This window comes from Onychomys torridus, chromosome 5 (genome assembly GCF_903995425.1).
Source record: "Onychomys torridus chromosome 5, mOncTor1.1, whole genome shotgun sequence".
Lineage (NCBI taxonomy): Eukaryota > Metazoa > Chordata > Mammalia > Rodentia > Cricetidae > Onychomys > Onychomys torridus.
The window spans coordinates 96,680,181-96,693,512 of NC_050447.1; the positions used below are offsets into that span (position 1 = coordinate 96,680,181).

At 40.6% G+C, this 13,332-nt stretch overlaps 2 protein-coding genes across 2 annotated transcripts; both read right to left on the reverse strand.

Annotated features, from left to right (window-relative positions):
- Positions 1–2,812: 2,812 nt before the first annotated feature.
- LOC118583696 (olfactory receptor 11) lies at positions 2,813–3,754 on the reverse strand. The gene has a single exon (XM_036187297.1). The coding sequence runs from the start codon at positions 3,752–3,754 to the stop codon at positions 2,813–2,815; it is 942 nt and encodes a 313-aa protein (XP_036043190.1).
- Positions 3,755–11,148: 7,394 nt separating this feature from the next.
- On the reverse strand, positions 11,149–12,092 carry LOC118583694 (putative olfactory receptor 2W6). The gene has a single exon (XM_036187295.1). It carries the CDS (start codon positions 12,088–12,090, stop codon positions 11,149–11,151), a length of 942 nt encoding a protein of 313 aa, XP_036043188.1. The 5' UTR covers positions 12,091–12,092.
- Between the last annotated feature and the right edge of the window lie 1,240 nt (positions 12,093–13,332).

Consider the following 13,332-nt stretch of genomic DNA (forward strand, 5'->3'; position numbering starts at 1 on the left):
CAGCCCCGGTATGAGGGCTTTTGCCTTGTTTTACTACATCTTGTTTTATCATGTTGTTGTCTCTTGGAGGCCTGCTCTTTTTTGAAGGGGAATGGAGGGGGAGTGGGTCTGGGGCAGAGGGGAGGTGGTGGTGGCTGGAAGGAGAGGGGGGAGCGGAACTGTGGTTATTACGTATTGTATGAGAGAAGGTTCTATTTTCAACGAAAAACAAAGAAATCTAATTCTGAACTTACCTTATAAAATTGTTTTCTAATACTTAGTATTATACAGTTTCTATCGGTTAGATATCTTATTAAAATTTGATTGGAATTGAAGTGCATCTACAAAGTCAAATCAGGAAGCCATGTCTTAGCAATACTGAATCTTCTAATTCATTTCATGGAATACATCAATGACACAACCAGTCAAGAGAAATTAATTGGCACTTATTGAGCTCTCCACACAATGCCAAAGCACACATTCTTTTAAAGCATTCCTTGAATCTTTACAAATATTCAGCCAAGTTAGTCTGCTAAAATCAAGTACCATGTACTAGGTAGTTAATGAGTGACAGAAGCTTATCTCTCACAGTCCTAGAGGTTAAGAAGTTCAAAGTTGAGATGAGGATAGAATCTTTATCTGATTCAAAGATGGTGTCTTCTTTAGTAAATTGTCTAGGATTAGGCTGGGGTTGGGAGGTGGAACAGGGAATGTCTGTTTCTGTGTTCTTGGTTTCTCTTGGGGATAATGAAAGTGTCTTAAAAGTAGACTGTGATGATATTAATTCTGTTCTGTGAACACACTAAAAATCATTGAAATGGTCATAGTAGATGGGCAAATTCTTTGTGTGCTAATTATATTTTAATAAAGGCATTTAAAAAATAAGACAAAAAGTCATACATTGAGAGAAAATCACTATGAGATGTTTGACAAGGGACTAATTACCCGAAAGAAAGAGATGACCCAAATTAACAGAATCATATATAAAAAGGGAAATATTACAAGAGACACCAAAGAAATTCAGGATAGTATAAAGTTATACTTTAAAAACCTGTACTGTATTAAGTCAGAAAATCAGTGACAAAAGAGAGATCTTGTTAGAGGGAGAAAAAAAACTGTTTCCCAGGAATCTACAAGGATAACCTCAGCTTAGACTACTGGCAATAGTGGAAAGGGTGCCTGAGCTGGCCTACCTCAGTAATCAGATTGGTGAATACCCTGTCATCATAGAGCCTTCATCCAGTAACTGATGGAAGCAGATGCAGATCCACAGCCAAGCACCAGGCCGAGCTCCAGGAGTACAGTTGAGGTGAGGGAGGAGGGATTCTATGAGCAAGGGACATCGAGATCATGATGGGGAAACCTGCAGAGACAACTGAACCAAGCTCATGGGAACTCAGGAACTTTAGACCAACAGTTGTGGGGCCTGCATAGGACTGGACTAGGCCCTCTGCATAAGCAAGACAGTTGTGTAGGTTGGTCTGTTTAAGAGGCCCCTGATAGTGAGATCAGGATTCATCCCTGGTGCATGAACTGGCTTTCTGGAGCCCATTCCCTATGGTGGGACACCTTTCACAGTCTTGATGCAGGGGGAGGGGCTTGGACCTGCCTCAACTGAATGTACCAGGCTTTGCTGACTCCATGGGAGACCTTACCTTTTCAGAGGAGGGGATAGGTGGTGGGTTGAGGAGGGAAGAGTGAAGCAGGGGAGTGGGAGGAGGGATGAGAGGGGGAATCTGTGGTTGGTATGTAAAATGAATAAAACATTTCTTAATAAAGAAAAAGAGAAAAGAAAATCTAAAAGAAATGGAAACATTTCTAGATCCATCCAAGACACTAAAGTTAAACCAAGATCAACAATTTAAACATTCAAAAAAACAAGGAGGTTGAGACAGTGATAAAAAGCCTTCTGATTAAAGAGAGCTCAGGCCCAGATGGATTTACAGCAGAACTCCAGTTGACTTTCAAAGATTTACAAACAACACTTCTTAAATTGTTAAAAACAGAAACAGACAGAGCACTTCTAAACTTCCTCAATAAAGCCAGTATTACTCTAAAACGAAGACGAGGTAAGACACCCCCCCCACACACACACACACAAAACTACAGGCCAATATCCTTCATTAACATAGATGCAAAAATAATTTATAAAATACTTGCAACCTAACTACAGGCATATAACAAAAAGATCAACCATGATCAAGTTGACTTTATTCTACAAGGATGTTTCAACATATGTAAGTTAACAAATATAATAAATCATATCAGTAGACTTGAGGACAAAATTCAAATGATCATTATAATAGCAGCAGAAAATGTCCTTGGCAAAAATCTTTCACGAGAGAAAACAGAGAGAACGGGAGTGGAGGGAAATGTGCAGTGAAATCAAGGTACAGATTACAAGCCAATAACCAACATCCTCCTAAAGGAAAAAAGCTCTAAGAAATCCAATTAAGATCAAGAAGAAGACAGGACTGTCCACTTCTTTTCCATTAGTGCTTGAAGGAGCTAAGCAAGCTGCCAAGGGATCTTTCTCCTGATGAACAATGAGACAAAGATGTTCCATTATGTCTTCTGTGTAGCAGAAGGGTTACAATGTGGTGTTTATAAGATAATTTAAAGAATTAGGCTCATGGATACGGCTAGGTTCAGTGTTTTCAACAACAATCTAAACACTTTTATTAACACTAGAAAATGTTCAGGGCCCTAGCTTGGGTTCGAATCTCTAGAGAAAAATGTGCCACAGTGCAGTCAGGAGACTCCATTTCTCCATCAGCACAACAGGAAGAGGGGAGCAACCTGGGTGCCCTTTACCTTATCTTTCCCATATCATTTAATTCTTGGTTAAGAAAACTCTCTTGATCAATCTTTTAAAGGCTTCCTTTACCTCTTTGTTCCTAAGTGTATAGATTAAGGGGTTCAGCATGGGGGCAATAATTCCATAGAAGAGGGAAACCATCTTCCTTGGGTCCTTGGAATGTGATGAAGGTGGCAGTAGATACATGGAGATAGCTGTACCATAAAACAGGGAGACTACTATTAGATGGGAGCCACAGGTCCCAAATGCTTTTTGTCGACCTTCAGCAGATTGGATTTTCAAGATTGCTTGGGCAATAAAAGCATATGATATAAGGATGAGTGTCAAAGGTACCAAATGGAAAATCACACTAACAAAGAACAGTTCGGCCTCATTTGCAGTTGTATCCACACAGGACAACTTGAGCAGGGCAGGCACTTCACAGAGAAAGTGATCTATAACATAGTGGTCACAACGTGGTAGCTGTAGAGTTAGGATGGACAGCCACACTGAGTTTCCAAAGCCAATGATCCAGGATACAGCTGCCAACTGGAGGCAGAGCCTCTGGTGCATGATGACTGAGTAACGGAGAGGCCGACAGATGGCTACAAACCTGTCGAAGGACATGACTGGCAGCAGAACACACTCGGTAGCCCCCAAGGCTAGAAACATGAAAAGCTGGACCACACAGCCACCATAACTGATAACTTTCCTAATGCTGCGTAAATTTACCAGCATTTGTGGAACTGTACATGTGATGTAACAAAGATCTATGACTGACAGATTAGTCAAAAAGAAGTACATGGGAGTGTGGAGTTTAGGGTCCAAACGGGACAGCACAATGATGTTGAAATTTCCAAAGATGGTCACGATGTAAGAAGTCAAGAAGACCACAAAGAGTGGAAACTCCAGCCATGGTTGATCTGAGAAACCTAAGAGAACAAACTCTTCTATGATGCTCTCATTTGCCCAACTCATGATCATTGTTTTAACTTACGTTTTCCTGAAACATAAAAATTCAAGAAGTCAATTCACACATATTAACTATTATATATTTAGCATGTATTTACTTGCTTTTACAGTGCTTTATAACCACATTTATTAACTGTTTCAATTATGTATTTTTACTTACTACAAGTTTGAAGACATTTACATAACTGGTATTGCTTGTACCACAAAAAATGTACAGTTGAAATTACAGTTGAACCAGTTACCTAGGTATTTCTGAAGTTTCTGTGTCCACACCCACACATCAAAACTGAATGCTAAAATTTAAAAAGCACATTCATGACTTAGACAAATTGTATGTTTGTTCACTGATTCTTTGCCATTTGGTTAATTTTTGTTTTTGGAACCTCGTACACAGCTATTGGCAGGAAGATTTAGATATAATTCCCACCACATTCTTCACTGTCATTGTCAAAAACTGTTGGAGAACTCAAGTTATATTAGGGAGCTTTAATAGTAAAAACAACATGACACTGTCGTAAAAACAGATAGGCTGATCAGTAGAGTAGTGTTAAGGGGCCACACATAAACCCACACTCCTTCAGCCACACAGGTTTTTGAAAAAGAGACCAATAAAAACCACTGGAGGAAATGCAGCATCTTTAACCAAATGGGGCAGCTACATGTAGAATGAAACTTGATCTTGATCTCTCACCCTGCACAAAACTCACCAAATGGGTCAGGACTTCAACATAAGACCTGATATCCGGATAGAGGAGAAAGTAGAGAAAGACTTGAATTCGTTGGCACAGGACAGAGCTTTCTGAACAGATCCCTGATGGCATAGACATTAAGATTGTCACACATATGTGCGACCTCATAAAACTAAAAACTTCTGTACAGTAAAGGACACCATCATCCCAACAACAGAACAGTCCACAGAATGGAAAGTTGGAAATTTTTAACCAGGTATACATCTGACAGGGGGTTAATAATAATTATATAGAGAAACTGAACAGTAAGAAAATAAACAACTCAGTTTAAAAATGGGCCAGGGAACTAATCAGAAAATACAAAAGCAAGGGACAGATGAGCAAAGGAGAGGAGAAGGGAGGAAAGTATTGCCACTGGTAGGAATTCTGAAGCAGAGTACATGATGGGTACGTAGAGATATCACAACTTTGTGGTTTCCCAAGTTCCTCCAGGGCTTTAAAATGCCATCAAGCTCATATAACTAAGGTGACGATAACCCATAGACCCACCAAGGACTGTTAAGGTCATTCTGCTGTCCTGGTTTATCAGTAATAAAACTCATCCAGCCTTAGAAGGGATCTTGTTTAGATGAAAAGCTGTAGGTTCTCCATAACTATAATATCAAAGAGGGACATCGCCTCAAGTATTATTCAGAAGGTGTCTCATTATATGGACATAAGTGCTGGGTCAGTGGCCTTTCCAGACCAGTCCTCAATATGGCATTTCTTTGTTGGAATTCAGTCCCAACCAGACTCTGCAAGGAGCTCTGGTTGATAAGAAGACAATTCCTTCTCACCACACTAAGATCAGTAATTACAAAAGAATGGACATTCTCCTGTCATTGTGAAGTCACTGTGTGGGAGCATTTGACAGCCCATGACCCACAGCAGTTAGAGCAGGGACAGATCATTGCTGGGAAAGACAAGGAGACACAAAAATAATGTGCTGAAGACACAATAATGATGCAGAAGGGAGACTGCAGTGCCTCTCAGTGTTACATTGGACTTTCCTCTCTTTAGGGTCAAGTTTTCCCATTCTGCAAACACTCAGTGATCTCATTAAATCCATTACAAAAAGGAGATTGTTTGGATAAAAACTGAAGTATCCTTCTGTATTGAGAAAGTTGAAGTGTCCTGAACTGTTAGGATCATCAGGGTGTGAAAACAGAAGGACATGTTAACAACTGAAACAGACCCAGAACCCTGGGTCTCTGCACTTCCAGCACAGAAGTCAGCTGATGTCCACCCGATAACAATGGAGTTCCCTGTCTGAGCTGAGAGGTGAAAGGGCACACGACCTTCTTCTCTGCTCTTGAGTAGAGTTCTGTTGGCAGCATCTGCAGGGACAGCCTTTCTCAACACTCAGAGCTGGAGAGCTATAAAACACTGGGCTGAGCTTCCCTTTTCCAGCTGGAGTGTAAGGATAAATGATAAATGTAGCTTTCACCAAACATCCTAATTTAGCTTTAAGAAATATCCAAGCTGGCTGCTTTTTCTCCATTTTCAAAGACCAGGTTATGGGCAAATCTAAATTTAAAGGTTGAGAAATAGAAATTTAAATTTACCTTTAGTTTAAATTTAAAGGTAAATCTAGATTTACCGTTTTATAAGCTATAGGTAACAAACAGGTTAGGACACAAGGCTTCTCTGCTCCTAAATTTTTGTTGTTGTTGTTGTTTGCTTTTTGTTTTTTGTTTTTCTAGAAGAGAACAAACAGGTGTTCCCATATAGCCACTATAAGAAAAGTAAATGGAATGAAGGAACTAAGATTGAGTCCATGTTTTCTAAATGCCGTAATGGCAAGCAATCCTGAAAATAAATGTTCAAGCCCTCAAGTTTGTTTGTCTTTTTCCAATGTGCTTTATAAATGTTTTAAGAAAGTGTTCCACATACCCCACATGGAGCCTTAGGGACACTGTGGTTTGTGTCTGTGTGCTAGTTCAAGGAACTTGGAATTCCAAACGGACTCATTAGAAATATGCAGCTCCAATAACATCTTCATAAGCTCTTCAGCATCAGCCTGATGGGATGAATTGTGCTCCAGCCCCCTCATTCCACTCTTTGGTGACAAGTTATGGGATTTTCATTCAGGAGTAACTCAGGAAACAAGGGAATAAGAAAGTCTTGTGGGCAACTGGAGCGTGTAGTTTCTGGCATTGCATAGCAGAGTGGGTACTCACTGTTCTTTTCAGAGTCCTCCCTATCAGCACTGCCAGGAGTGGCTGGATGGAGATTCCTCAGTGCTGGTCTGTGCTCTGGTTTGCTCAAAAGGATGGCAACCCTTATTAAAACCAAGTGTGATACCCAGTGGGGTTCTCTGTGAATCAGCTCTTCATCTTTCACCCAGATTTTGTTCTGTAGTGCTCTTCCCCTGGGGACCTTCTCCTCAACTGTGTCCAAGACAAAAGGGAATGATAATAGGGACTAAAATACATTTTGCAGTAAAGATTCAAATTTGTGCCATAAATGTAATAATTTGTTTCCTTTTGTAAAGGCACCAAGAGAATTCTGTGGAGCCACAGAGAACTGTGGATTCGCTATATAATTGGATCTGAGATCAATGTTTATAGAATGGACATCTGTGAATTCCAGAACTGTGGACATGTTTTTATTACCTCAGCTCATAGAAGACTACTTTTGTTTCTTACATAGCCAAATAATTCTTTTTTAGGTTTTGCTTAATTAAGCCATCTCTGTGTTCAATGAAGTTTCTTATTTTTTTTTTACAAACTTAATGATTTGATTTGCATTTTTCAATAATCTTCTCTAATCAAGATTTATTTTATATGTTCTAATATATAGTCTCATATCAGTTTTTCAAATGAATAAGTACAAGAAAAATAAAGTGTGTCATATTACTCCAGAGACTGTAAATAATATAGTAGCAAAGGGCTGAAAATATGAATATAGAATTCAGATAGCAAATCTATCTGAGTAGGTTTTAATTTTCTGAGCATTCAAGGAAATATAGTTAAGTAATAAAGATAAGTCATCTACTACATAAGGGAAAGTAGTCAGCAGATCTCATATTGCTGTTGCTAATGAAGGATAAAAGAGTCCTCACAAAATATTTACTGGCCTTCCAGAAGTAAATAGAACTGCAGGGGGCTGTGGGAATGTACAGCAGTGACAACTAGTGTTTAACAGGTCAACCCACCAGATGCATGATTTCCTGTTGTGGCCCCATCTGGCAAAGCCGTGGAGTTACTGACTGTGAATGACTGGTTGTTTTCTGTCCATAACTTTCTTAGGTGCCACTGCTATGTCTCCCTAATAAGAGCAGTTGTGAGGTTCTTTCTACAGTCCTTTGGTGTTGTGTTTTATACTTTGCAGGTGCACATTTAGCTGTGGATGGTCAGGAAGATGATTTCTGTTTAAGCTGTATAATTCTGATGAACAGAGATAGCTAATTTGGGGATTCAGAACAAATTTAAAACAGACTAAGTTGCCCCTGCAGAAAATACACAAAGACTAATTCTCAGGTGTTGTTTGTTGATAAATCAAGGCCAAACTGTTTACGTTGAGATATAGCTCCCTGTGGTAGTTCTCTTTGCTCAAGATTCTGGCAATTGTTTACTGTCTTGGATCCCTCACCAACTTAGTGCTACATGCATGGGTCAATGTGACATTACTAGCCAGAGAAACTAAGTGACTTATTGTGTGTTATGATGAGAGGGTCAGGCCCTGGAACTAACTTATAATTGTCCACAACTAGGCTGTGAGAGAGTAGCAGTGGTGTGGAGAGAGAAGGCTGTGTTGAGCTATGTGAGAGATGCTGCAGAATGTGTGTGTGTGTGTGTGTGTGTGTGTGTGTGTGTGTGTGTGTGTGTACATGTACTGTCCTGCAGTCCTGCTGCATGTCTGTGGATGTCAGAGGACAACTCCTGGGAGCTAGCTCTCTGCTTCTACCATGCAAATCCTGGGGAGTGAGCTGAGGTCATCAGGCCTGGTGGCAGGCACCTCTGCTTGCTGAGCCATGTTGGAAGACTGAATGGCTCCTTTAAAGTTTGTGTCTTCCCATGTATGTTCCCATCTATCGTAGGTTGAAAGAGAAGCTCCTTGCTTTCTTTTTATCGTGATTGTCAACACTCGGTGAGTGGATCACAATGTCCCGTAACCTGGTCTCCGATACTTGGCTCTAATACCCTGTTGCCACACAAATAACCCCTTCTGCCATTACTCCAATGCCTCCCTAATACTTCCAAGTACCAATGTATCAATATTTTTATTTGCTACCCCGATATATTTAAAGGTTTATAATTGCACCTCCTTATTCCTATTTCACAGTGAGAAGAAAAACAACTGGAAAAGAACTCAGCATACAAACTCCCATGCTTTTATCAGCCTGAACGTTCACACCTATGCTCAGGCAAGAGCCTTCCCTCTTACACTGTGAACTTCTGCCTGAAGTCAGTCATTCTAATCTCATGGATCGTTTTCCTGTTTGCCTACTTAAATCTTCATGTTTGCAGTCGTCTTCCCTTTCTATGTCATTATTTTGTGACTAGATCATTCTTCTCTTTCTATCTTACAAACATGCTATAATTTCGCTCATCTTAAATATTCTCTTTTGTCTTACAACCCTTTTCTACATTACCCCCTTCCTCTGCTCTTCTTTGCAGTTTTCCTTCAACAGAAGATCCACCTTGGCTGCCTGGCTCTCAGACGTCCCCCTCTATCTCCCACATTCTCCACTCAGATTTCATGCAATCACTCTGCTTGTGCTGGCTTGTTGGGTCTCACAAGATTGATGATATCTAAGGATTGATTTTCAGGCCCTACCTCACTTGGCCAATGAGCCACATTTTACAGCTTTGCTCCTATTCTCCTTCTGGAAATACCTTCCTTTCCAGGATGGCCCTTGCTCCTGATCCCTCCTACTTCTCCATCCCTCTTTTTGGTCCTTCTCATCATCCTGATCTGAAGGTTGCACACAGTGTTACTTCTGCAGGGAACACTCTCCTCAGATGTCTGACCCATTGCCTCCTCATCTCTGTCATGCAGAAGTTGGCTGGAATGTACTTTCTGATATCTTGCTGAACAGAATCCTAATGACCATCATAATCAAATGCCCATCTATTGAAAATATCAATAGGTAAGTATGACTCATGATCAGTGAAAGGAAAAACTCAGAAAGCATAAGATAAAATGTTTCTTCTATACTTTATTTTGAGTGATATTCTACAATGCTCATAAGATGATAGGGTATTTTTAATTTATCTTACTTTATGCTTAAGTAGTATAGTTTGTAAATTATTCAATAAACTGCTGGACTGTGCAAATGTCAATAAGACATAGTGATGTTTTCACATTGTAATTCCCTGTAACTTATTATGGTGATATTAAATATGTTAGAGAAGAATATGGTAAAGCAAAATAGGTACCGTGGAAAGTGAATTAATCTGGAGTTCCATTAAGAGGCCTATGAAAATTAGTGTTTCAATAGAATTGTGTATTCTTTCTTTTAATTTCTCCCTTGCCACATAGTAAGACCTTGCTGTCAATTTTTTTAAAAAAGCAACTTAAGAAGGGATTAATTGGCTTATAGATTATTTTGTTTTATACTCTAGCATGGAGGGAAAAGCATGGTAGCAATATCACAGTGCAGGAGAGTGTGGCTGGTGCTCCTTACCTCTTCATATGTCTGTAGGACAGGAAGCAGGAAGTGGACAAGGAGGTGGGGTAGGGATGCATAGCTTCAAGCCCAGATCTCAGTGCCCTACTTCTTGTAGTGAAGCTCTACTTCCCACAAGCCTCCACAACTTTACAGCAAAGTGCCACTAGCTGGGGACCTAGTGTCCAAACACTGGAGCCTGCGGTGGGTGTTTAGGTACAATGTGAACTCCTCAAAGTAATTACCACACTAGCAGGGAAGGCATTGCTGTAGGTAGCATCATAGACAGGAAGGGATCAATATTCAGAGAATAACCAATCGCAAATATTACAACAATCCCCGCAATTTATCTCTTTTCTTTCTTCCTCTATTCAAAATATTTTCAAAACATATGGGGAGAGTAGAGAAATAAAGTAAGCATTTGAAGCAAGAAGACTCCTCTGCCTTTTCTTGGCATTGACAGGTACATTAAATATTAACAAGAACTTTCTCCTCTTCATCTTGCTTTACATGTTTTCTTTCTCCTTTAGTGTCTCTTGCTTGAAAGTCAAACACGAATCCTTAAGATCAATTATGTATATGTGTGATTTAAAATGCACATGCCCTGCAAGTCAATTATTGTATTGGAGATCTTAAGGCCAGATGATTGAACTAATTGTTTTGGCTCTTGAGAAGGCATTTGGCACTAGAAAAGCACATTGCAATTTTCTAGAAACTATCAAGTGTTTCTTCTGTATTACTTCTAAGAATTTTCTTCTCATATTTGTTAAGGACCTACTAGGCACAGTCATTGTAGTTTTTAAAAAGTGATGATGACATTCCCAGTTGGTATTTTGCAAAGATAGATAATAGTTTTATTCAAGTTAGCACCCCTTGGTGATAAACTTGAGGAACTTGAGAGGACACAATGGTTTTCAATATAGGAGGGGTATCTTATTCCAGCAACCCATCTTTCTCATAAAATGTCCCCACTGTCTGTAATCCTAGACCATTCCTAGGTCTAGTAGTGTATAAAGAATGTGGGTAAAAAGACAAAACCAAAACGTGACGCTTTGTTGTTACGCCTCTGTGCTCCCCTTCCCTAGCACTTTCTTTATGGCCTCTTTGACATCTTTGTTTCTCAGAGTATAGATCAGGGGGTTAACACTAGGTGTGACAATGGTGTAGAAAAGCGTGAGGAACTTGCCCTGGTCTTGGGAGTAAGTGTTGGCCGGCTGGAGGTACATGTATATGATGGTGCCATAGAAGAGGGAGACAACAATTAAGTGGGAGCTGCAGGTGTTGAAGGCTTTCTTTCGCCCAGCCGCTGACTTGATCCTAAGCACTGCTCTGGCAATGTAGCCATAGGAGATAAGGATGAGGATGAGCGGTGCCAGGATGATAAAAATCGCCAAGGCAAAAGCCAGTGCCTCCAGGGCCATAGTGTCCACACAGGCCATGCCGATCAGTGCTGGCATCTCACAGAGAAAATGATCCACCCGTCTGTGCCCACAGCGGGGCAACATCAACGTCTGGGGTGCCATTATGAGAGAATTGCCAAAGCCGCTCAACCATGCCACAGAAGCCAGCTGCCCGCAGAGGCGAGGGTGCATGATGACGGTGTAGTGCAGAGGCTTGCAGACAGCCGCATAGCGGTCATATGCCATGACAGCCAGGAGGACACACTCTACCCCTCCCAAGGCTAAGACAAAGTACAGCTGGATGGCGCAACCCACATAGCTGATGGTCTTGTCTGGACCCCAGAGGTTATAGAGCATCTGTGGAATGGAGCCCGTGGTGAAACACATGTCCAGGAATGAGAGGTTAGCCAGAAAGAAATACATGGGTGTGTGCAGCCGGGAATCCAGGGCTGAAAGCAAGATGATGGTCACGTTGCCAAGAAGAGTCAGCAGATAAAAGGAGAGAACTACCACGAAGAGGATCAGCTCTAGGCGAGGACGGTCCGAGAAGCCCACCAGGATGAAGCCTTCAAAAGAGCTCCTGTTGTCCTTTTCCATCATCTGCGACCGGGTGTTACCTAGGAGGAGAAAGACAGGGTCGTTGAAGATCACAGACGTGCTGTCTCAAGAGACAATGACTGTAAAGTGGTACAGTGGGAACCTTTCTAGAAATGCCAGGTACTTGACCGAAAGTTTCCATAGGGACTGATATAAATCATCATCTGCTCTGAAAAGTATCAAATTTGAGTTTTTAGAGCTCTTGCTTGTGATTATTTGTCAACATTTTGAATCACAATCTTTCATTAGCAGGCTGTGAAAGACTACCTTCAGAAAGGTGATTGACAGCATACAGGATGGTGCATACCTGTAACCTGGCACCTCAGAAGAGACCAGTGGCTCAGGAGTTCAAGGCCAGTGAGATGGAGACTGTGTAGATACCTGTCTCTAAAAATTTGATTCTTTCACAAAGAAATTAACACTGAATTTTCCCATCACTTTTAAGAATGGAGAAATATCTAATTGTTCTTGGAGCCTGTTCCCTGTGGGTAGGATATGGGCTTGTTTCTAGATCAGGAACATGAACTTCCTGTTGGGTCAAATGTCATTCTGAAAACTTTCTCACCACTCCTGAGAAATCTAGAATCCCACCCACAACCATGAGGGCAGACCCAGCAAAATGTCTGAAAAAACTTAACTCATCATTATTCACATCTATATCTGCTAGTCCCATCCATCCTGCTGATTGAAAATGACCCTAATATCCTATGTCAGACAAGATAATAACAAATGACATACATCATTATTACTTCAGCATTCTCTGCCTGTCTTACCATACACCTCAAAGATAAAATTATGTCTTACATCACTGAGTTGTGTTTTATTCCTGGAATTGGGTGACTTTTCTCACGTTGGGAAAACATTCCCACAAAGATAAAAAAGATCAGAGGTCATGCAGTGGAATGGACAGGGAGCATTCTCTTAGCTGTTTTCTTCCCCTTGTCCTCCATTCTTACAGTGAACTCTGCATCTAGGGAATCTCTCCTGATTGTGTTCTTTGTCTGTCCCAATTTCCTAGCACTGGAAGACATTGTCTCTCCCATAACGTTTTACATGCTCAGGTTTTGGCAGATGTTTTACGTCTTAGGGCAAAAGTTCTGTGTGATACAAATTAGCCATTTTTTTTTTAACATATTTTCCTAAGCAGTTGGTAAAAAGCCACAGGATAGTGACTTTTACTAGAAGCAAATATATCTCTTGGGTACACTAGAACACAAAAATATTTTGTTCATTAAACATTAACAC